Here is a 26,500-nt window from a genome sequence, read left to right on the forward strand (position 1 = left end):
AACTCTGTACGGTCGGCTGCTGCCATACCCCATTCGTGCCAAGGTACGACGAATTGTGCATTCTTTTATGGGTCTTTCCGCACCAATGTTGTAATGGTCTGTCAGTTGACGAACTGAAGCCCGTCTGTTGCTCTGCACAATTTGAGTCGGCCTACTTTGGCCTCTTTCATCAATGAGCCATTTTCAACCACTGCAGCCTGCCATTGGCTGGATGTCCTTTGGGTGGTGGACCATTCTTGAAACACACGGGAAACTGTTGAGCGTGGAAAAACCCAGCAGCATTGCAGTACTTGACACACACAAACTGGTGCACCTGGAACCTACTGCCATACCCCGTTCAAAGGCACTGAAATATTTTGTCTTGTCCATTCAACCTCGGAATGGCACACATCGACAATCCATGTCTCAAAGCTTAAAAATCCTTCTTCAACCTGTCTCATCCCCTTCATCTGCACTCAGTGAAGTGGATTTAACAGGTACAATCAATAAAGCATCATAGTTTCACCTAATCAGTCTATTTCATGAAAAGAGCAGGTGTTCCTAATGTTTTGTACACTGAATGTATATGTCAGAATGAAAAAGATAACGTCTTTTATCACTTCTACCAGTGAAAGAAATCCATGTATTCATAGATACATTTATGTATGCTGTACAGATTATTCTTGGTCAATACAACTGTATCGGTCAAGGCAGATGTTTTGCAATGATGAAATCCAGATAACATGAAGTACTATGGAATTCACTCACCACCCCCAAATGTCAGCTTCATCTTGCACTCTATATAGTCCGGGCACCCTGTGCTGAAAAAGGTGGTAACCCAAAACAAATTACAATAGTTTTCAAACCTGTTTTTGATGTTTCCTAATGTACCTGGGACTGTCCTATTAAAAATCTACCAAAATCTATTCAGTGGAACATTTTTTTTTTGAGAAAAAAACTTACCCCCACCCGTAAAATTCAAAAATTTGAATGTGTCGAAAAAGAAAAATAACAAAAATGTGTTTCAGTCTGATAAACAATAGTTTAATATACGACAGGAGCATCAGATATTTGCATTGGAAGTTAAAAACATAATCTAAACCTATAGAAATACTTGATATGGGTCAGAATGATTACACATTCGTAAAATTGGCGGTGACTGGGCTCCGTGGGCGGCTGGCCACAGTACGTACCGGTAACAACATTTCACATATTGAAGTCTCGCGTTTATAAAATTTATGTAACTTTAAATAGTACATTATATAACATAGTTTTACACAAGTACATCTGTATACACCAGGGTTAAACAATCACAATTGAAGCTGAATCTGTTGTGAAACATCGGGAGGCCACGGCCATCTAAAACTCAAATTAACGCTCTGTTGGGTCTTCCTCCGAGTCTGTGTCAGCCGACAGTGAAGTGCTTGCACACACCCCACGACATTCACTGCAGGCCATGGAACAATCCAATCCATTTTTTCGGCAGATACATCTCAAACCTGTTTCACAATTACACCGTATCACTTTCAGTAACTTTTGTGGTGCTGGTGTATTGTCGGTCAAAATTGGGGCCAGTTTCCCTTCACTCACTTTCCAGCCCCATTGATCTGGAGGTACTTGGTCACCATGGCCGAACCACACTTGAACCTGTTGATACACTCTGAGGCTGTGATATTTAGCTGCAGCTGATGTTGGAGGCAGACTGCACGGCTGACTGCCTTTCCCGAGAACATATGTACCACTGTATTGTCAGCATACACTACTTCCAACAGCTCCTGAAGGCCTGATCCACTCATCAGGTGGCCAATGGATCCCAGGAAGCTCATTTTTGTATGGAAGCCTCCCAAACGAATGACAGTTGGTGCAATTCAGGAAGATTCTCTACCATTATGTGTGCCTTCCGCCATAACGGTTGATCAAATGTCACCACTGGGTATGCTTGGTACTGACTTGCATGGGAAGATATGAATTTTAATGTGGAATAAATGCAGGTGAGATCGTTTGGATCCAAATCAATCATGGGGAGAAACATGACCGACGACACACCAGGATATTCTCCTTTGTGGATGAGCTGCATGAACCCAGACCACTGGGGTCTTGGGACTTTCAGCAGCAGCGATGACTTTCAAAGAAGATCTACATCTGCACATGGTTCTTTCGCATTTGGGTTTGTTATTGGCTGGTAGAGGAGAGACTAGAGGCTATCTCTTTCTGAGAAGAAGTGCTGAACATTTATCCGTCCAACAGAAGCAATATCACCAGATGTGACTTTCACTCTTGGAATGGTTTTGATGATTTTGTCTCGGGTGTCACCATAGCAATAATTCCCATACTGTAGAACGTACCCTTGCCGTCAATACTTCTCACATTGTGGTCAACATTGTCAGCAGAATATTGTATAAAATTGTTTGCACTGAAGTTTTGATTCTCTGTGCCATGTGCAACTGAAGAACTTCTTTCGTACTTCTTCACTTCACTGTAAGAGCAGGAAAACCAATGGTGATATAAAGAATCCACCAAAAATTTTGATTGGAAGTGGTGGTGCATTTGAACACCCAAACCAATTTGCAATGATGCCGGAAGGATACGAAGCCGCGTTGCCTGCATGATCGCTTGTCCTATTGAAGCAATTTTGGTGATTCGATCTTTTCCACAGAATATTGTGTTCAACAACTGCTGCAAGGATGGTGGCACGAACTCCAGTGCTGTTTCTGTTGATATTTCAGCGGCAGTGAGATAGGTGTTCCTGGTCTGATTAAGGTCTTTTATGTCCTGTTTTATGAACTTAGCTGCTGCTTCAATTATGTGGATCTTCTCATCCTTTTTGTCTTGCATCGTTTGTTAATGAAAATTATGTAGGATGTTGGAAGCGGTGGTGTGAAATATTACTACATTTTGTTTGCCATTGATCTCTGTGATGGTTATTCTGTCGCTGAAATGTTTTTTTAGTTCAGATTTCATATGTGGAAAGCTGTACGGCTTTCATCTTGCTTATCAAATCGTTGATGGTCACCTGCTCGTCATCATTGTTTTCAAGATACTCTACTACTGCTTGAAAAGCTTCGGATTTTTTCGAGTCCTTGGGTCTGCAACTTCCACTGATTTTCTTTCATTTTGCAGCTCTCTACTCTATGGCTTGCTGAAAAACGATTGGCACTTGTTTCCCTGTTCTAAAGTTAACACTACAAATGTTGTGATATACTGCATCTGCAGCAGGTAGGTCTTGAACAAAAAGCACCCTACTTCTTACAATGTCAGCCCATTCTCCCTTGAACTGATCACATGCCTTCAGTATTTTGTTCTGGAAATCCATTGTTCTAACAGGAATAAGTTTATGTTCTGATTTCTTGCCTTTGTATACATCTGGACAACCACACAATACACAATCCTTGTCATAACTGAATGTAGTCTCTTTCGATCTAAGTGTGTGCTGAAGATGATGATCCTGTTCACCAGAAAGTTTACGTTTATTGTGATACAGGATTGATCTAGGGTTGGTATAGTCACTTCTGCACTTCACATGGACAGACTGGCCAGCTGCGACTGTTATATTTTTGCCTCTGGCTTCGCTGGCTTTCAGGATACCATCACATCCCTTTTGTGTTAATGTAACAGTTCGCTCTCCACCTGACACTGTTTTTTGGCAAATTACAGTCATCCATCTTGATGTTTCACTTCAGACTTTCTGCAAAAAAAAATCATCAATAAGTCATTACTAAACTAATCTCACACAGTGTAAAACTTGCAGAGCTTCACATTTTTAAGAATCATGGTCATGGATATTTGTATGTAGATCATATTATAACATAAATAGGAGTACATTGGCCTATTTTGTGCTTTACATGACAACAATACAAGTACATCGGTATTGAGGTAAAAATCGATCCGCGTTTTTGGACGGGACACGGTTTGCACTCTACTGAACTCTTGTTGTTTGTATAAACTGGACAAATAGTGACATTTAATATGACTATATGATTCATCCATAACATTTATAACTCATTTTGAAAGCATTTGGATGTATTTCTGTTATTTTGTATTTTCACCCGATACAATTTCTGGAATTTAAGGGGGTACAGCTAAAAACTGTCTCCCTAAAAATATGTTCCACGATTTTTATTTTGGTAGATTTTCAATATGAATCTCCCAGATGTACAAGGACTTGGAAAAATAATGTCCAAAAACTATTGTAATTTGTTTCGGGAATATCCACAGGGTGCCTGGACTAATATGCCCTTGACCACACCAACGGAATTTCTGACTTCTAACATTTCCTCTCTGAAATTTGCTGAGACATGTCCATTTTAACCACCATTCTATAAAGTATCAACTCATTTGTTTTTCTAATTAACACTTGAAAGTATTAACCAGTCTTGGAGTTAAAAAATTGGAGCCATTCTGGCTTTATTTCATTTGAAGTACCTTCTTTTTGAAATGGAAAATCATCAAGAACACATTAATCTTTGGATGTTATAGCAGGTTTAAAACCTACTTGCACAATCACCAACCATTGTATAAATCCTTATAATACTTTGCTTGAAAAGCAATTCTGAAGGAAAAGTGTGATCACCTGGGTGAGGAGATGATGAGAGACTCTGTCTTGCTTATTTTGGCTACCGGTGGCACTTTCTCAGTAATCGGTTCCCAGGAATGTCCGACATCCATTACTCCAGATTCCTCAAGCTCCTGACAAAGACAAAAAGCCAAATTCACCTATACGATCGATATGAAGAAAATGTGGCCTCTCATTACAATAACCACACACACACACACACACACACACACACACACACACACACACACACACACACACACACACACACACACATACACACACACACACACACACACACACACACACACACACACACACACATACACACACACCTTTAAAAACTGATATCTGGCATTTAATAATCAAGAATAATACATATTATGAACAGCAGTTTCTTCAACAAATTCATGTCATAAAAACGTGCACGGCAGGTCAACTTTTCAAAGGTATAAATGAGCTCTATCACAAGATTAAAGGGTATCAATTTATCCAAATAACATATGTGCAGTTGGTAATGAGAAAAAAAAATATTAAAATGACAAGTCTGAAGACGACGATGGTTCACGAGCGGTATTTGACAATGTAGATCATTTCAGAAGTCAAGGATGAGACAATGTGATAATGTTTGACCAAGTTATAAAAATGATCAACATGATGTGGTACGAGTGACAGGTTATTAGCTGCAAAACGTCGAAAACCCGGTTTCGTTCAAAAACTTTAAAAATTTTGACCTTTGCATAACCTTTAAAGGTCACAAAACAATGTTGTGGACATTAAAATAAGGAACCAGGATACGTGTTATAGCTTATTGGAGTTAGTTCGTCATAGAAGGTCGAAAACCCGGTTTGATTCCCACAACTTTGAAAATATGACCTTTGTGAACTTTAAAGGTCAAAGGTCAAGGATTATGACCTTTGGTGCAAAACTTCCTCTGGAACATTCCAGGAACAATATAACGTCATATAGGCTATATGGCATTTCACACTCCTCGGATTATCCATACTTTGATGAAATCAGCGTGAAAACAAACTTGAAGGGGGCGCCACGGGCAAGGTGTTCGAGATAGAGCAAAATGGTTTCAAGACTTTAGGTGGGGAATGACCTCAAGATTATGCATAAAAATATTGTCATCCTAGCTCTCAAAGTTTGGGCGGTCGTATGATTTTTATGTCAAAATTCAAAATTTTCTAAGTTTGTGACCTTGTGACCTTGACCTTGGGACGAAAATGAAAAAAAAAAAATCGAGCTCCGTGGGGCTATGCAGGTGCCATTGGGTTAACGAAATACCGAAACCCCTGCAAGATTCGACAAACCCCTCGGAGAAGATGGATTTTTCTGTCAAAATTTGCAATTTTCTAAGTTCGTGACCTTGTGACCTTTATCTTGGGAGGAAAATGAAAAATTGAGATCCGTGGAGCTGCAGGTGCCATTGGGCTAACCAAATACCGAAACCCCTGCCAGATTCGACAAACCCCCTAGGAGAAGATGAAAATTGAAATCGGTTACCCCCTAAAAACAAAATTCGCAATTTTCTAAGTTCGTGACCTTGTGGCCTTGACCTTGGGACGAAAATGAAAAATCGAGCTCTGTGGGGCTATGCAGGTGCCATTGGGCTAACCAAATACCGAAACCTGTCAGTTTCGCCAAACCCCCTCGGAGAAGATGCAAATTGAAATCGGCTACACCCTAAAAACATGTTTTTTTGGGCGTGGCTCCGCCCATAATGGGCACACCACGACCATTCTCAGGAAAACACAACTAGAACATGATGTAAACCTCCCACCAAAATTTTATCAGGATCGGATCAAAACCCACGGAGCTATGCTCGGGACAGACAGACAGACAAGCCGGTAGGCGGACATGGGTAGTCGACTACCCAATAGAACCTGCCACGATGGTCCCGTTCGATGGGGGAATGACCTGAGGATTAAGCACAAGAAAATTCATGATTCTATCTTCAAGGGTTAATGCTGCAGATTTTTTCGTTAAAATACCCCCACATTTGGAGGTTTTTCGGCCGTTTCTAGGCAACGGAGGGGTTCATAGCAACGGTTCTTTCTCACACATAACTAGGACATACCATGCACCTACCATACCAGTTTCATTTATATCTGACTCATAGTCTCTGAGATAGAACGAACTTCGTTTTTTTTATTGTTTTCGACCAAGGTTCATTCAAAGTCTATCTTCGCCGACAGTTTTCATAGGATCCGGCTGAAAATTTTTGACAATATGGCTGAATGTACTGCCCACAGTCGCTCGTGGCCCGATTTTTGATTTTCGAAAAAATAAATTTTTTATGATTTTTCAAAAATTTCAAAGTCCCGTTGCTAGGCAATGGTGGTGTCCATAGCAACGGTTCTCATTTGCACACAAGTTGGTCATGGTATGAACCTACCAACCAAGTTTCATCGAAATCGCCATTTGTATTAACTGAAATCACCATTTTAAATACTGATAATAAGGGTAGAACAAATCTCAAAAAAAAAAAAAAATTTGGAATTTTTTTTTCCGACGAGATCGACTACCCAACAGACAGACACACAGACAGACAGAGACAGACAACAATAACGAATATAGTGGTCACTTATTTTTTTCGTGAAAATATTTTTTCATGAACCAAAAGGACACAGTTGATGCTGTGAAACAGAAAGCCTGTTTCAATGGCTTTGAAGTGAATACATTTGTAATTGTATCTATTTTGGAGCAACAATAAAGTACATTAAGCTTGAGGAGAAGTCACCCAAAACATTTTTTTCCCCCCCACATTCACTAATTGTTTGTTTGCATCGTGTTCAGATGAACAGACGTTCCAAAGCAAAACAAAGAATAAACCAACATGGCACTCAGTGGAGTGCATACCTCCACCAGGCTGAAAAGTTTATGTTTTTTATACCACTAATCGGCTGGATCCTGTTGATCCTGTAATAGCAGCCCACAGACGCCACATAACGCATAACTGCAAAAACAGAACTGCATATGTATCTAATATATACAGCTCATTCTAACCACTGATTCGCTGACATGAAAGTTCGGTACCTTCCGGGTAACGATCTAACAACTCGATCCTTTCACTCAATGTCATCACCTTTCTCTGCCTTTTGGCACTACTAACTTTGTCCATCACTCTACATTTAGGCACCATTAAAAACGGTGCCCACGCGACAACAAAAGGCTCATAATGAGATCTAGGTGATTGTACACGCATGGAATGGACATAAACGATGACTCATCTCAGCTCATCAACCGCGAATGGTCGAAATGAAATCCCACGATAATGGAATCAGAACATAATAGTTTGCCCACGATTGGACGAAACACAAAATATTGGAGGGTTTACTGCATATGCATCTAATATTGTGACAGATTTGGAAGCCTCTTGCACACAGACAGTCAGCAGTCCCAAAGTTTAGTTATTTCAATAAGTACGTGTTCATAGTTAGGGTCCCGTCCTTCTGTCTAATGGGTTAATTTCATGTGTGCGCTGCGGGTTTCTTTTATAGTCAGGTTTTTTACATCTTTAAATCTTCCTCCCAAACAAATCAATCCTTCCCTTCTTCGCACCATCGACGCCATTGCCCACGTGCGTTCGACCACGGACGTGGCGGAGGTTTCCTCACCTCAGAACACCGACTCCGCCCAGGAAAGGAGGCTCATCCCCCCTGTCCAATCATGGATGGCCAGCACATCACCCCACGAAACCCTGTCCAATCAGGAGGCTCATCACCTCAGAGCTCCGACTCGACCCCAGAAAGGCAGGGTTTTCCCCCTGTCCAATCAGAGGGGGACAGGTATCACCCCATGAAACCCTGTCCAATCAGAGCAAAGATTACCTCAGGGGACCGGTCACCCCACCCCATCCGGGGGAGGGTTAAGAATCGCTGGGCTCCCCTGAGTGTTCGCTGGAGTTGGGCTGGAATTGTCAGAGGAGACAGGGGTCACCATTGCTTTTGGTGTGCGTCAGTTGTCGTCGTATTCTGGGCTTTTTGCTCTTTGCCCTTTGGTCCTCTGATCTGCAGTCGTCGTCTGCGGTCTTGGTCTGCAGTCTTTTCCAGGGGTCCTCACTTCGTTGGTGGAGTGTCTGGTTCGGGGGTTCTTTTTGGTGGTTCCATGGTCCTGTGCTTGCTGGTTTGCTCATCTCGAAGAAACCGCACAAGACGGACAGGTACCCGGCCAGACTCTGACACTCCAGCTCGCCTATCCTCCTGGGCTGAAGGGCCGAATAAAGGGCCAACCGGCCCCATTTCTTTGTGTGTATGTGTGTATGTGTGTATGTGTGTATGTGTGTGTATGTGTGTGTATGTGTGTGTATGTGTGTGTATGTGTGTGTATGTGTGTGTATGTGTATGTGTGTGTATGTGTGTGTGTGTGTATGTGTGTGTGTGTATGTGTGTATGTGTGTATGTGTGTATGTGTGTATGTGTGTATGTGTGTGTATGTGTGTGTATGTGTGTGTGTGTGTGTGTGTGTGTGTGTGTGTGTGTGTGTGTGTGTGTGTGTGTGTGTGTGTGTGTGTGTGTGTGTGTGTGTGTGTGTGTGTGTGTGTGTGTGTGGTGCCAGTCTGTTAAGTAGAATTGTTAAGTGCTTATTGTACATTGCATATCCGTGATTAAGTCTGCTCTATATCTCCCTCATTAATGTAAAATAAAACCTAATTGTTAAATGTACCAGCTCGTTGTCTGTGCTTCCTTCCATTGACCCAGCACGGTGCGGGCTTGAGAAATAGTGAGGCCGTCTGTACCGTAAGTTGCCATTGGGACCGGCACAGCTCTGGTAACTCCCGCTCGATTACGCCGGACCCGAGTCGGTACATGCGACTCGGCTCAGACAGAGTCGGACGAGGGTGTGGCTTCCTCAGTAGCTAGATGGAGCGAGTACTTAGGTAAATTGGAATAAACAAGTGGACCTTGCCTCACGCCATCAAAATATTGGCGACTACGGTCCTTTAAGTGAACTGTCGACTCCGGAGTTATCCGGGGTGACGACCTTTTAATTCCGGTGTTCGGTGGGAAACGGCCCGACTGCTCCGTCGAGCGGTTGTCCTCGCCACCGAACCCGGCACCACAACAATATATACAGCTCATTCTAACCACTGATTCGCTGCCATGAAAGTTTGGTACCTTCCAGGTAACGTAGAAAGCTGAAATTCCATGAGCTGACGGCCATCGAAGCTTATATACCGAAGAGAGTGTGTGTGTGTGAGAGAGAGAGAGAGTGAGAGAGTGTGTGTGAGTGAGAGAGTGTGTGTGAGTGAGAGAGTGTGTGTGAGTGAGAGAGTGAGAGAGTGAGAGAGTGAGAGAGTGAGAGAGTGAGAGAGTGAGAGAGTGTGTGTGAGTGAGAGAGTGTGTGTGAGTGAGAGATTGTGTGTGAGTGAGAGAGTGTGTGTGAGTGAGAGAGTGTGTGTGAGTGAGAGAGTGAGAGAGTGAGAGAGTGAGAGAGTGAGAGAGTGAGAGAGTGAGAGAGTGAGAGAGTGAGAGAGTGAGAGAGTGAGAGGGTGAGAGAGTGAGAGAGTGTGTGTGAGTGAGAGAGTGAGAGAGTGTGTGTGAGTGAGAGAGTGTGTGTGAGTGAGAGAGTGTGTGTGAGTGAGAGAGTGTGTGTGAGTGAGAGAGTGAGAGAGTGTGTGTGAGTGAGAGAGTGTATGTGAGTGAGAGAGTGAGAGAGTGAGAGAGTGTGAGAGTGTGTGTGAGTGAGAGAGTGAGAGAGTGAGAGAGTGAGAGAGTGAGAGAGTGAGAGAGTGTGTGTGAGTGAGAGAGTGAGAGAGTGTGTGTGAGTGAGAGAGTGAGAGAGTGTGTGTGAGTGAGAGAGTGAGAGAGTGTGTGTGAGTGAGAGAGTGAGAGAGTGAGAGAGTGTGTGAGTGAGAGAGAGAAAGTGAGAGAGTGTGTGTGTGTGAGTGAGAGTGAGAGAGTGTGTGTGAGTGAGAGTGAGAGAGTGTGTGTGAGTGAGAGAGTGAGAGAGTGTGTGTGAGTGAGAGAGTGAGAGTGTGTGGTGTGAGTGAGAGAGTGAGAGAGTGAGAGAGTGTGTGGTGTGAGAGTGAGAGAGTGAGAGAGTGTGTGGTGTGAGAGTGAGAGAGTGAGAGAGTGAGAGAGTGAGAGAGTGAGAGAGTGAGAGAGTGAGAGAGTGAGAGAGTGAGAGGTGTGAGTAGAGCGAGTAGAGTGAGTAGTGTGAGTAGTGTGAGTAGTGTGAGTAGTGTGAGTAGTGTGAGTAGAGTGAGAGTGAGAGTGAGAGTGAGAGTGAGAGGTGCATGATCTGAAATAAATTATGAAAAATTTCATGGACCCCTCCCCCCCCCCCCCCCCCCCCCCGCATCAAACTATTCACTTTTGAAAAACAAGGCATGACAAAAAGTTTGTTATCCCTAATGGAGAATGTTATTCTGCAATGTCAATGTCAAATAATATTAAAATCCTGCTTCACAAGCAACCTGCATACAAAGCAACCCAATATCCTTAGAAACCATTCTTAAAATGAAATGAATTCCACACGGCATTCACATCGTCAGCACACCAACAAGTGGTGATAAATAGTGTATGTGCAACACTTACAAACCACAAATTTGAATTATGGGATTTATCGGATCTTCCCACAACAGCTGGTAAATGTAAATCCGTAGGAGGAATAGTTTCCAGCAAAATAACAAAACAAGATAATTCACTTTGAAAATATCAAGATAATTCACTTTGAAAATAAATTAGAGCAATATGTTGCCCATTAAGAGTTGCAGTGTAGCATCAAAACACTTGCATGCAACTTACCATAAAGGCGTTTTCAGTGATAGGTTCACCTAGCTGCATCTTGTTGCCAAGCAGGCGATCTCTCTCCATGTGATCATCCTAGAGGGCAAAGGGAGGATGGCAGCAACCATCTTAGTACCCTGAAAAATTAAAGAATAGACCACCTGTCTCATAAAATGGCAGTAAGAACATTCTCTTGAAAGGCACAATTCAAGTACAATAAAGTACAAAACGCACACGTTTAAAAAAATTCAAATTCAAAAAGTTCCATAACAATTGTGTGCTTTGATAGGTTAATATCTTAGTTTGAGGTTGCCTTTAGAACAGGGCCTGCTGTTGATCTATTTGGAACTGCAATTGCTACAGAGGCAAAACTTTCACCAAACTGCATCCATTTAACAGCCTTCCCTAATCCATTTTTCTTTCTGGCCGTTTGCCGAACCATTTCGTAATCGGTTTCCCCAGTCGAAACTCTGAGCCATTTTACTTCATGCAATGCAAGTCAAACACACATTAACCCAGCTGCCTCCATGGAATAAAACAATCTCGAGAACATACAGTGGTCTGCAAAAGTATTCACCCGACCGATAATGCCACATTTAGATGAATTTCAAATAATGGAGAAACTATTTTTACTAATTAATTTTTTTGTTCATAACTGGAAAGATCAAACTAAACACTGTTATAGTTGAAGGTGGTCACATGTCAGGAATACCTGTAAAAAAAAAAAAGTACAAATCAAAATTCATGGGTGGCAAAAGTATTCAGCCCCTTAGGTCAGTTCAAGGTGGAAGCACCTTTTGCAGCAATGACTGCTATGAGTTTTTTAGGGAAGGTCTCGACCAGCTTTGCACAGTGAGATGGTGACATCTTTGCCTATTCTTCATGTGAAAATTGCTCTAGTTCTGCCAAGTTTGATGGTGATCGTTGATGGACTGCAATCTTCAGGTCTTGCCTTAAATGTTCAAAATTGGGTTCAAGTCAGAACTTTGGCTGGGCCAGTCAAGAACATTTATCTTCTTCTTATTCAGCCACTCCAGTGTGGCTTTAGCTTTGTGCTTTGGATAATTGTCCTGCTGAAATGTGAATCTCGTACCCAGTTTCGGATTCATGGCCAACTCAAGCAGGTTTTCATCGAGGATTATCCTGTACTTTGCACCATCCATTAACCCTTCGATCCTGACAAGTTTGCCAGTCACTGCTGATGAAAAGCAGCCCCATAACATGATGCTGCCACCACCATGCTTGACAGTATGGATGTTGCTGACTGCATGAGATGCAGTGTTAGGTTTGTGCCAGACATAATGCTTTGAATTTGGACCAAAAGGTTAAATTTGTCTCCTCTGACCAAAAAACGTTTCTCCACATGCCTGCAGTATAATTAAGATGCTTTTTGCAAACTCCATACCATCTTTTTCAATAATGGCTTCTCTCGTCACCTGTTCATAAAGGCCAGCTTTGTGAAGGGAATGGGATATTGTTGATTGATGAATACTGACCCCCATCTCAGACATGGAGCCTTGCAGATTTTTCAGTCATTGTTGGATTTACAGTGACATCCCGAACCAGTTTCCTACTTGCCTGGCCACTGTGTTTGATGCATGACCTGATCTGATCTGGGTAGAGTCTGGGTGGTATGATACATCTTCCACTTCTTAATAACAGATTTCACCGGACTCAGTGATAATGAGTGACTGAAATCTTCTTATAACCCTCTCCTGAACCGTTCTTCTCCACCACTTTATGTCTGACTTATTTTGAAAGCTGCTTCTTCTGCTTCTTCTTCATGTTTGCCTTGTTGGTTGAGCTAGTGAGTTGCACCTAAAAACTCCTTATATAAGTGAAGGAGATAAAATTTTAAGTTAAACCACTGACCATATACAGGTATGCCTGGTGTTGGCCTAATGGTTTGGGTGGTGAGCTTGGGATCCGAGGGTCCCGAGTTAAAATCCCGCTCAGCTGTTGAATGAAAACCAGGTGAGGTTAACTTGGCCTGCCATCCTTCCGAGGTCGGCAAAATGAGTGCCAGCATGCTGGTATACTGCGTCGGAGTGGCGACCCGTCCAGGATTGTGCCCAATGGCCAAGGAGACTGCTTAGGCAGCACCAACGCTCTGCACAGCGTATGGTCCCAATGGATGAATATACAGGTGAAACCTATTACACTTATTTTGTAACCTTTTAAATCAATAGTATATCGAGACTTTAAGAAGGCATTTGATAAGGTACCACATTGGAGGTTGTTCACCAAGGTGAGGGCTTGTGGAGTGGCTGGTGAGGTAGCTAATTGGATTGCAAACTGGCTTAGTGGTAGGAAGCAAAGAGTGGCTGTGAGTGGGAGGATGTCTTGCTGGGAGGACGTAAGTAGCGGGGTACCTCAGGGATCAGTATTCGGACCATTACTATTCAATATTTACATCAACGATTTGGATAATGGGGTAAAGAGTAAGCTTTCCAAATTTGCAGATGACACAAAGCTTGGAGGTAAAGTGGAAGGCAGAGGGGGTGGTGATCAGATTCAGGAAAGTACTGATACTTGCATAGATTGGGCAAAATATTGGCAGATGAAATTTAACCTGAGCAAGTGTAAGGTGTTTGGGGATGGGAAAGAACAATGAAAATAGAGATTACAGGATGCAAGGGGTAATTTTGGAGCATGTCACACAGAAGAAGGATCTGGGGGTGGTAATAGATATGGGAGGTAAGCAGGCAGCATAATTCCAGGCAGCTACAGGTAAAGCAAATGGGGTTTTAGGTTGGATTTGGAGGGGGATCATTTTTAAATCAAAAGAGGTGGTGTTAACATTGTACAGGAATTTAGTGAGGCCACATTTAGAATATTGTGTGCAGTTCTGGTCACCACAGTTCTGGAAGGACATGGATGCCACAGAGAGGGTTCAGCGCAGGGCTACTAGAGTGATTCTGGGCCAAGCTATACTCAGCTATGAGGAGCGGCTGAAGGAGACAGGGATTTATTCACTAGAAAGAAGGCGTTTACGAGGAGATATGATAGAGATGTTTAAGATAATGAAAGGTGTATATAAAATAAGTGCAGATGAATTATTCAAAAGAGTAGACAGTGATAGAACCAGGGGCCATAGCCTGAAAGTAAAGAAGAGGAGCGTTAAGACGGTAGTAAGGCGGGGAACTTTCACTCAGAGAGTAGTTAATGCATGGAATGGCCTCTTTGGAAAGGTAGTGGCAGCAGAAAAAGTAGATAAGTTTAAATTTGAATTAGATAGGTACCTGGAAGTTATGGAGCTCGAGGGGTATGGGGATGTTGATAAGACTTTTCGGTGGTTTGAGCATTGATGGGTGATTGTGTGTATGTGTACAGAGTGCTGTTGGTGGGGGTCTCGTCAAGGGGGGGTTGTGTGGTTGGTGTGTTTTTAGCCAAGCCCATGCCCCCTCCCCTGAGGGGATGAAAAAAAAAATTACAAAAACTACAAAAAAAAGTATAAATAAAAATAAAAACAACAACAACAAAAAATACTGGAATTTTTAAAGTGATTCTTCACCATTGAGAGATAGGACCAAAAACGATATACAGCTTGATATTTCAACAATGTATTTTGCCCGATATGTTCTCGTGGATCAGGCATTATGGGGCGGAGGTATGCGCTCTACAGAATGCCCTTCTAGTTAAGAAATGAGATGAGCTTAAACATTCAAACCAACTGATAATCTCTAATCAAAGCAGTCATAAAGCAAATAAAGAATCAAATTCAGTTTCACTTCAGCGTTGCTTTCCCTTTTGCCATCACTTTAAGAGTAGCTGCCATTTGGCCAATTATCTACACTCATAACTAAAAGGGAAACAACACTCAAAATTAAAAAGCCAAGAATTACAAGATCGAATCATCACAAAAGTTTTCACTTTATCCCATTCTATGAAAAAACAATATACTGTTGATCTACAAATAAGAATTTCCAAGTAATTTCTGTGGATGCAGCTGTCTCTCCTTTGGGGGTCTGTGATTGGCTATGGAGATCATGCAACACTTCAGATGCACGAAAATAGCATTTTTCCATTGATGGCAGTTTTTGGTTATCATTCTTCTGTGAGCTGATTTTCCAGAGAGCAGTGTCTTTTGCCTACTTCTGTTTCTTTGGTGGATGAACGACTTGTGTGGATACCACCTCCGCCTCCACCTCCTCCTCCTCCTCCTCCTCCCACCCCCCTGCCTCCCTTCCCACCCTCCCGCCCCAACCCCTTCCCACCCCCCCCCCCCCATTCATGTTTGCTTTGCTGGCATGATATTTACAGACAATGCTTAGGTGTAATAGCGAACGGGACTACAGAAGCAGCAGCAGTAGATAATCTTATATCCTTATTATGTTGCTTCACATCACTTCCACCATAGTATAAACATAATTAATCAAATTCTTATTTAATACCCTCATCTGACTCACAAAGTATCACATTCCTAATCGTAATTCACTTTTTTGAAGGCAGGTTTTATTCCTTTTTTGTACCGTTTTATAAACATTTTGTATTTTTGAAATGTATTCCCTCCAATATCAAAAATAAGTGAAAACAACAGCATTTATTGCCCACCACATGATAATTTGTACAACAATAATTTGTACAATAATCAGTATAACTTGTATAAATTGTATAATAATCAGCTGATAAAAAAGAAGATGACTTGTGCCAATAATAGACGGAAAAAAATTAAGAAATATGTCAACATTCTGCTCTGTTCGCCCTATCATTTCACCGAAGTCATACATCATCGCATAACATAAACATGATATTAAAATCTCAAACCAGGTAATTCTTCCTTGTACATGCTGTTTCTGCTGTCCCAACAATGGATGGAGGCCTTCAATGTTAGACATGAGATCAAAGCAGTCTCTCTGGACACATCTTAAGCACTCAATACTGTCTGGCATTCCGCCTTGCTCTCCAAATTCTCTAACTATGGCAACAAAGACCAATTCCACACACGACTTACTGGCTTCCTCCATTCTTGTCAAGGTGTGGCTCTCAACATGATCCTCTCTTCTCCTCTCCCTTTCAAGGCAGAAGTGTTCCAAGTCAGTGCCTTTGGCCAAGATCTGTTCCTAATCTTCATTATCAATCTTTCTGACTCTGGAAAATCTTCTTTATCTCCTTGCTGATGATTTCAGCATCTGCTGGAACATCACTTATCCTTCAGATAGGCAGGGAGCAGCCTCTTCCCTCTGAAGACATTGATAGAATCACAAGCTGGTCAAACACTTGGAATACATCCTTCAATCCTGACAATTCTCCCACTTCCACTCTCACTCTCTCCAAAAAGACAATCTGAAAAACCCTTCCATCTACTTTCTTAACAATCTTCTTGAAGAAGTGCAGTCAATCAAAGTTTTGGGCATCAATATCAGCCATGGTCTTTCTTGGGCAAACCACATTTCTAAGTTGACCACCAAAGCCAGCTGCCGACTGGGCATCCTCCAATGTGCAAAGTTCTGTATATCCTGCCAAAGCTCCTGTATATCTTGTGTATGCCCCCTCCTACCTGAATAGCGTGCAGCTAGTAGCTTTTGACTGCACCATCCACAAAACTGCTATCAAAATCTCCATTGTCACTTTTGATGATATTGCTTGGACGCAAGCCACGCTTCCAGTTAAGGAAGGTGGGCTGGGTTTCAGGAAGGCTAACAACATTGCCGTCTCTGGCTGCACCTCTCATTACTGGCTGTCCGGCCCTTGATGATGCTGTTCTGTCCTGCGTAAGTGGTTTGGCACAAACAGGGGAGTTGGAAGTGGCTGCGTCGACATGGAGCTCAATTTATGCGAGTGCCTGTGGACCTGAAGGTCTATCTCGGCTCAGCCAAAAAGATTGGGATGTCGAGGCAACAAGAGTATCATTTGACAGTCTGATAGATGAGGCAGATCAGATTGCCAGAGCCAGTCTTTTGGCTGCAGCGACTAAGGAGAGTGGGAGATGGCTCCACAGTCCCGGTTTCCTCTGTGGGAACCCAGCTTGACCTTGAGCCCCTGGGGGTTACGGTCACCCTGCGAGTTGGAGCGATGATCTGTGAGCGTGATAAGTGTTTATGCGGTAGAATGATGGATACGCTCAGCCATCATGGTCTGTCATGCCGTTTTAGTCATTCACAAAGCCACACTGCCCTGAATGATGTAATCAAACATGCCCTTCATGGGGCAGGATTGCAATCTGTTTTGGAACCCCTTGGTTTAGACCATGGTGAAAGTATACACCCTCATTGCTTAAGCATTGTCCCCGACAAGAATGGGAAAAGTCTAACTTATGACTGTACTTATTGACACGTTTGCAGAATCCCACGTCAACACACCTATTATGGATGGATTGGCAGCTACCGATGCAGAAAACATGAAGCACCAGAAATACGCCGGTTTTCGTCAGTCCTACATATTCGAGCCTATCATCATCAAAACAACGGGTGTCTATGGCCAGTCAACGTCCCACATCATTAATGAAATTGGCAGTGATAGTATCTGGCATGGTTCAAGCAACGGCTGGGCTTGGCTATCCAGCGTGGAAGCACTATTTGCATTTTGGCTTCGGCATGGGAAACAAGTCGTGGATACTGATATTTATCTTTTGACTTTTTTATACATATATTTAACCATCAAATACTCTCAAAAACTTATTAAAACTGTTGGCAGTGGTGCCAGAAAAAACAACAACTATATTTCTGCTTCTTCCCAATTTTTCCCTTTCACTTCTGTGATTGAGAATTTGTGCCTGTATCCAGCTTGTTCACCCCATATGCCTATGTACTCCTCTCCCTCCCCTTGCTCTCATTCTTCCCCATATCCTTTCTTCATTCAAGTCTCCCTCCACCCTGCTGTTGGTGCATTTCCCCCTCACTTTCCACTGTTCTTTTCATTTCAAAAATAGGGACAAAAATAAGGGACAGAGAGACAAGCAATACAATTAGAGGCAGAATTTGACAGATGGATAAGATAAGGACTCACAGGGCTCGTGGTATCCAAGGGCTGGCTTCGCAAACTATGTACACTGCCGAGTTCTGTCTGAGAACTTGAGTGAGATGTGCCTTCAAAGAAAGGTCTAAACACAAGGGTAAGGATGCAGGGATTATGAGACAGTGTAGTTTCACAGGCATGCCACTTTGCATCAAATACCGGTCCACAATGCAAGAACAAAAACGTTGTCAGTGGCAAAAGAAACAGAAGAACGTAACAACACAACTCAGGAAAAAAGAAAAACATTTTTGATGCCACAATGAATACATTTATTGATATGGAAACAAAAATAGAGGAGGAATTTCACCAAAATTATGTACAATGCATAAAATATTTATGCTTGTCAACACATGGGTTGCTACATTTCTCTCTAGACCGATACATATAATGGAGAAATGAACACAGTGATACATCATCTCCATCAATGGGATTTTGGTCTACAATGTCTCTGATCAATGGATTTTTGTCCCCAAACTCAAAAATCCTGCCCAGGAAGCCTCTTGGGCCAAGAGCTTGCAGTTCACACAATGCGTGACGTCACTACTGATGGGAGTGTAACAACGTCATGCCGTTAACAAATTATCACTATCATGTACATTATATGTTCAGTCGTCATCAACTGTGCTCTCTCTCGATCTTGCAGTAAACACAAAATCCGACATGCCTCTTGTCCATTTGTAGAAAACACAGAAACTCACACTGTATGTGCCTCATATATCTTGCATCCTTTCTCTTCATCTATCCCTCTTGACAATCTTGTGCTGGAGGGCATCTTGGTTCTTAGCAAATTATCTTCCTTGGCCCTCGTGTCAAATGTGCTACTCCATTCATTACCTTTCCCTGGGTCCTTGGTGACATAGCTGAGGTAAAATCGTGACACGCTAATAACTACGACTACTACAACTAATCAGCAAGCCTAGTTAAGGGTGTAATGACCCCCTCCCTCCTTCCCTTGGGCACCTGACCCTTTTGCACTTCAGTACTTTGGGGATAGAGGGAATGCGAAGTTAGGGCAGGACTTTTGGAATTTTCTTGGTCGTGGTGCCAGCGAATACTCCCCTACTCTTCGCGAATGACACCGTGGTATCTTTAACGTCCACCAACTAATGCTAGCAGACGGGATGACAGGCTAATAAACTGAAGCAATATTTGGCTATTCGGATCAAAAACACCATTTAAGAAGATCTAGAATTGAACATCTGCAGGGAATGTGTCTCTGAGAAACCAGCAATATTAACATGTAAAGGGAATTTTGCATGTCTTAAGAAAGTATGGGGAGGGGAATAATTACAGATGAAACTGTTTCAAAAAAAGAAAAATATACAAATAAATAAAAAACTGACACTCCGAAAATGCATTGCTAATTTGGGGTGCTTTATTCTGTCTGCTCAGCAACAGACCAGCTATTACTAGTAGAAATTTCATTCACCCGGCTGCTCCACCTCAAAATCTTACTGAGGAAATAGGAGATTGGAAAAACTTCTCTTTTCTTAGTTTGTAACATAAAAAAACAGAACAAAGATGGTTGTTGTGTTAATGCCATATTCTGGCACGTGTAGTGGAAAGTGGGGTTAAGCAATTGGTTCACTCTGAATCAGTCCAGTACATGATCGAGGAACTACAGTAAACCCTAGTCCAATGTGAGTCTTCACAATGCGATTCGTTTATACCCATAGGATTAAATGCGATGCTTATTTCCCGAACACACATAAAACTTGATTATATGTGGGTTTGAATGTGGCACTGTGACCATGTCATGCACAGAGGAGACATCTCCCACCATCTTCCACCTCCCACGCTGTTTGTCTGCATAGCGGCACAGTCGAGTAAGTTTGTGCTTGGAGATTTATTTAACTCAACGTTATTGAGCTGCATATTGCACCCTTAATTACAGAATGGCACCAAAACGTCAAGCTTCTCCAAATCCAAACGGTAGTGGAGTGAAGAAATCCCACAAGGCTTACATGAGCAGAGAAAATCGTGATTTTTAGACAAGTTGCGTGGCAGGATGAGTGTAGCGTCAGTGGGCCATGAGCATCATGTGAACGAGTCAACAATATGGACCATTCATTCAAGCCCGATTTCCTGGGGTTTAGAACAGAAAAAGACCATTCCCCTGAACAGGTGTTCTCTGCTGATGAAATGGGATTTTTCGACAAGAAAATGTGCAACAGGACCTACAACTCCAAGAAGTAGGAGGCCTCATATGAGTTTAAATCTTTCAAGGATAGTCTTGTACTTCCATTTTGTGGAAATACATTCAGCGACTTTGAATGCAAACCTTTTGTCCCATGAACCGCCTACCAGCAGCGATGATTCCCCCACCTCAAACAATAAAATTATATCTCTCAGTTCTGAGGACGGTTCCTTGGACTTCATGGTGGAGTTTCTGCTCTGATCGTATATAGGTTGGGTTAGGTATGGGAGCATGCGCCAGAGCAGCACGTTGCTGGGTTCACTTTCCTTTGGTATTCCAAAGGCCTCCATCAGGCCATCCCCCAAGCAGATGTCTGGCCCATACCAATCTCCATGAGATACCGATCAACCTGCTGCAACCATGAGGCACGCTGTCATCCTGTTGGCGTTCTCTACTCACGAGGCTCCTTTGCTGAGAAAATCTGGTGAGCAGGATCAGCGTCAGGAAGTCAAGCCACATGCCCATACAGCCGCAGCTGACGCTCACGGACTATTCAGGTAACAAATCTCATCCGAGTCTCTCAACAACCACTCGTTGGACACAAAGTCTGACACAAACCAAGGATTCTCCAAAGAGACCTGATACTGAAGGAGTTAAGTCTTGGTCTCAGATCCTTTGTCACAGTCCATGTCTTACATCAATAGAGCAAGAATGGAAGCAGCAAAGACATGAAAACTCTGACTTCCCTTCAACACAACGGTTTCTTAATAAAATGCTCCTGAATTTCTTTTCACTTTCCTCACTCATATCATCGAATGTCTCATCATCATACATACAAATCGCTGGATACATGGCAATGCTTACAAGTGCCAGGAGATGCCAGTGTTCATGGCTATATTGAATTTCCGCATGTGATAACCTCTAGAATTGCTTCACGTGAGCCAAATTTCAGAATTTAAATGGCAGTATTGACCTCAGCAGTAGTTCTGACTGCTGAAGTAGCATTCATTTGTCCAATTCAGACATTGCTTGACATTCCGGGTGGTGTTCAACAATGACCGATGGGCAATCGCTAATCGCTTGCCAAGCCTACCATTCCTCTTCAACCGTTTCGTTGGAGTGCTTTGTTGAGCGTTTAAGCCACTTGGTGAACACTCTACAAGCTGCTTCATCATAATCATCGATATTGATCTTTGTTGGGCAGTTGGTCCCATGATGATAATTTTCATGGATGGATTTCACAAGGTACGTTTACATAGTATTGCATCAGGTGCAAAGCAAACTTCAAGGAGACAACTTTGTGTAGAAAGAGCGAGCAGCTCTGTGCCACATTACAGTAATACCAGACTTGCATAAACATTTCTTCAATTAAATGCAGCAACATCTCAGATTGGCGATATAGAATGAGTATTGCCACGGAATGAAATAAAAATCAGATTTGAATCCTCAACCTCAGGTTTTACTTTCATTTTTCACTTTGTTGAAAGGCTCTCCAGAGAGATATTCATTTGTAATGTTCGTTTGCAAGCCATGGCAATATACGGCAAAAGTACCCGCACTGCAATCTGCTAAATTCAATTAAAAATACATCTATCGACGTATGGTCTCAAACCTGCTGTTCCTTATCAACAGATGTTTGTAAACCATGGCAAGACAGGAGACGGTGGTGTAAATTACTTTTTATTAAAGTCGCTGTCGTTTCTGAAAATAAAATTACAAATTGACATGAAAGACAATTTTCAGTAATAATGTAAATTAAGTACATGTAAAAACGTGTGCTCCGTTGTCTTAGTTAAATCCGATAAATGTTCAAAATGTAACCTTCACCTCAGAGCGAGCATGCTGAGCACCACTCGGTGACGTACCCCCTTGTGGAGTACCTTAGAGGTTATTTGGGGAGAGTAGTTTCCAAAACCCAAGCTCATTGCAGATGATGCAAGGTATGTAATGGCAGATGAAGGAACAACAGGTGGGAACTCATTCATTATTCATTCCTTACACCTCATGTTCAATCTGTGAGATTGGAGTATTGTGTGTTCATGAAAAACCGTGGAACTTACTGTGAATCCATTTCCATCTATTCTTTCCCTCCCCCCAACTATCCATCCATTCATCCCTTCCTTCCCCCATCTCTTCATTTCTCCACGCTCCCCCATCCCTCCTTCCTCTCTCTCACCTCCCTCTTTCACCCCTCTTCCAACTTTCATGAAGTGATAAAAAATGGATGGTTGTGATAAGTTCCTGCAGGTGGTTGTGTTGTGGTTTGGAGGTGGTTCTCTAAGAATTGTGGCTCGGGAATGGTCCGCTCCCTCCTAGGTTCTCTAAGAGTAGGGTCAGAACACCTTCCTTAAGAACCCCATGGAGATAGATGAGTATTTTAACCCATAACCTTTCCATGGCCTTACCCCTCCCCCCCCCTCGATTCATTCAAAGGAAAAAAAGAGAAAAATGAAGTCTGCTGGAGGTGCTGATGCCTGGTGTTGGCTTAATGGTTAGGCTGGTGGGCTTGGGATCCTCGGATCCTGAGTTCAAATCCCACTCGGTTGTTGAATTAATACCAGGTGGGATTGACTCTGCCTGTCATCCTTCCGAAGTTGGCAAAATGAGTGCCAGCTTGCTGGTATCCTGTGCCGGAGTGGCGACCCCCTCCAGGATTGTGTCCAATAGCCAAGGAGATGGCTTAGGCAGCACCAACACTCTGCACAGAGTATGGTCCCAATGGATGGATGGGTATTGTGCTATGGTGTTTGTATTGTGTTTTGAGCCAGGAGTGTCGGGGATTGTACCGGTTGGGTGGATGGGCACTTTTTTGCGGTTGGGGCAGCTGCTGGGTTCGATTCCACAATTTGAAATTTGGGATTTGGCTTGAGTTGAGAGATTCTGGCACTTATCACATTATGGTTGTAAAATGTGTGCTGAAATTAAATAAAGGCACAAACAATGGCATCTCCGGGCTTTTATATGCATTGCAGCTCAGGTGCGATGGGCTCTCGGGTCTCTTGGCCTGAGCCAGGTTTCAGACTGCGCGGTTGGGCTTGGCGGCGGGTCTGGCTGCTGGAGGGGTGTTTGTTTGTCCGGTTTGAGCGTTATTTTGCAGTTGGCACGGTGTGTGACCCTCTCGGAGAGTTCCAGTTCCAGAGTGGGTAAACGGTGGCGACCACGGTTTGAGTCGCATACCTCAAGGGAAGTGCATGCTCTAATCCCTATAAAAATGGTACGTGCTGTTGGAAAGTGATGGCGGGTTTTGCTATTGTGTTTGAACATACCATTTTAATGTACCCCATTTCATTCAATTCTGTACTAATGCCGGCAGATGGGACCATCCCCCCACCCCGCTTCCCCACAAGCCCCCCTCCCAAATAAAAGTCCAACACAACCCACCCCTTCCCTTCAAGTCTCACTACCAAACGAAGGTTCAGAACACCCACGTCCACTCCCAACTTCTCCATCCTTCTCGCTCCCACATATATAGCGACATGTGGTGAAGCGCCAGTCTCCTCCCTCCTCTTCCTCTCTCCCTCCTCTTCCTCCTCTTCCTCACTCTTCCCATCCCTCTCACCTCCTCACTCCCCCCTCTCCTCCCTCTCCTCCCTCTCCCCTAATCTCATCTCATCTCCTAGTATGCCTGTCAGTGAAGCGACAGGTGGTATTTGCTAAGATGTGTGTATTCTCTCTGAGGTTTTAATAAACAGAAACACAATTTTAAAAATCTCCGTATATTACATTCCGTGGCTGTGTTACCGCATTCCCATTTATCCCATTAGATCTTTAACTTGTGCAACACTGTTTTCCCAAATGCGCCATTTTCCAGGAACCTTACTCCTGTGTTGGATGAGGGATTACTGTACTTAATTTCAATTGAATTTTATATTTTGAACACTGCAGAACACGAACCTGCATTTTGGCAGTACTTTGGTTCTGAATTTGGAAAATGGCATGGCGTCTTGTCCCGAGCGCACATGCACATGGTGTGGTAAAGCAATTGTTTTAGTCAGTCTGTCTGTATCTGACAGTCGAATAAAATTGAAAATAATTCCAAACAGCAAATGTACAGTTTTTAGGGACATCATAAAGGACACAAACAGCAGGCACAAGTAACTAATTTAACGTGTTAAATAAAGTGGTGTAAAAGATAAGAGTGCAAACTGAAAGAACTACGATACCAAAAACAAGCTTCGAGAAGTAATTTGAAAATTATTTGACACAAAATTTTTCAAATGGTACGCCAGCATGATGACAAAATCTAGTCGTAAAAGGAGACTAGTCAGTCCGTGTGTGTGTGTGTTTTGCAAAGAAGAAGCAGGACCTCAAGCAGTAATGTTGTGGTTCCTGCTCTCATCTATCTTCTATCTATATATTACTAAAACTCTCATCTTGTATGTATATATGTATGTATGTATGTATGTATGTATGTATGTATGTATGTATGTATGTTCCCGAAATACAGCCAAAATGGTACACAATGGCGCAAAAAATTTAGGGGCACCTTACTCATCATTCTCCTGCAGTGTACAGTATCAAGTTTCGTTCAAATCGGGCAACGAAAAAATTATTTAAAAATCAATTCCCGATTCAGTCAAGTGTTCTTTGGGAGAATTTGATCAATGCAAACAACCTCAGCGGTATAGTTCGCTGGAGCTATCTTTTTTTATCTTGAAATTATTTATTTTAAAATCTCAAACATTTAGTATAGACAAAGAACGATTTATTTTTAAGCATAAAATAAACATCGCCATTTTGATCCAATAATTCCATGTTAATTAATAAATAAAATTGTATTTAGAAGATAACGCACAATAATTTCTTTGACTCTCTTTTCTCTGTTTTTTTTTTTTTGCTTTTCACATTGACGCACAATATCAAGTTTCATTCAAATCTGGCAAAAAAAAAATTATTAAAAAATCAATTCCCGAGTCAAGGCCCTGTCACACCTAGACGATTTAGCCAGCGTATGCCGACGTATGAAAAAATTGTCTAAAACACTGGCACACGTTGAATACGTATGGGTAAGTTTAGTATATGTTAGGAGCATGCTGGCATACGTCGTAGTATGCTGGCATACATCGTAGTATGCTGACATACGTCGTAGTACGCCGAGCTGTTAGACAAATTTTCCATGCTTGAAATTTTTCGACGTATGCCAGCGTATGACTCACACGTTCCGCATACACTGGCCATAAGTTGTAGGCACGTTACGCGATCGTTGACACACGTTACTTGTAAGTTACTCATAAGTCGAAACACGTCGAGGTAATGGTTAGCGTCAGTGTTCCAGACTCCCTGTTTTTTATTTTCTTCAGTATGACGGTGATGTTGACACTTCGATTTCTAGTGCGGTTATAATATAATATGATTAATAGGCTGCCGCTCAACGATTTAAATCATAACCGCACTAGAAATCGAAGTGTCAACATCACCGTCATACCGAAGAAAAAAAAAAACAGGGAGTCTGGAACACTGACGCTAACCATTACCTCAACGTGTTTCGACTTATGAGTAACTTTCAAGTAACGTGTGTCGACGTGTGTCAACGATCACGTAACACGCCTACAACTTATGGCCAGCGTATGCGGAGCGTGTGTCATCCGCTGGCATACGTCGAAAAATTTACAACATGCTGAAAATTTGACGACGTACTACGACATATACCAGCGTGCTTCAGCGTGCTCTTAACGTATACAAAACTTACCCATAACGTATTCGACGTGTGCCAGCGTATTCGGCAATTTTTTCATACGTCAGCATATGCTGGCTAAAACGTCAAGGTGTGACAGCAGCTTGACACTTTGATGTCGAGTGCGGTTACGATTTGAATCGTCGAGCCACAGCCTATTAATAGCCTATGCCACGTGATCGTCGGCGATACGCTGCCACGCTATGCATAAGTTAAGACTATCGGTGGGCATAAGTTGTGAACGCCGACAACATGCTAAGCATTCGTTGATACAAGTTATCTCTATGTTATCGAAACGTTCTGTGTACATTACTAATACGTTATGCATACGTCCAACTCGTTATGTATACGTCCAAAACTGGAAAAAAATATCAATAGTTCAGCGTACGCCAGCGTTTTACATACATTTTGATACCTTGCCATACGCTGGCTAAAACGTCAAGGTGTGACAGGGCCCCAAGTCA

At 42.6% G+C, this 26,500-nt stretch overlaps 1 protein-coding gene across 7 annotated transcripts in view; it reads right to left on the reverse strand.

Moving 5' to 3' along the window:
* LOC147020172 (phosphofurin acidic cluster sorting protein 2-like) overlaps positions 1–26,500 on the reverse strand; it is a 339,240-nt gene that overhangs the window by 127,706 nt on the left and 185,034 nt on the right. For all 7 annotated transcript variants that reach the window (XM_085895252.1, XM_085895256.1, XM_085895249.1 and 4 more), the window contains 3 exons: positions 18,217–18,310; positions 11,287–11,364; positions 4,550–4,665 (listed from right to left, as the gene is read on the reverse strand). In XM_085895252.1, the coding sequence (XP_085751378.1) occupies positions 4,550–4,665; positions 11,287–11,364; positions 18,217–18,310 (288 nt within the window). The remainder of the gene's footprint in view (positions 1–4,549; positions 4,666–11,286; positions 11,365–18,216; positions 18,311–26,500) is intronic.

This window comes from Eptatretus burgeri, chromosome 9 (genome assembly GCF_056783735.1).
Source record: "Eptatretus burgeri isolate ZD-2024b chromosome 9, Ebu_testis_v1, whole genome shotgun sequence".
Classification (NCBI taxonomy): domain Eukaryota; kingdom Metazoa; phylum Chordata; class Myxini; order Myxiniformes; family Myxinidae; genus Eptatretus; species Eptatretus burgeri.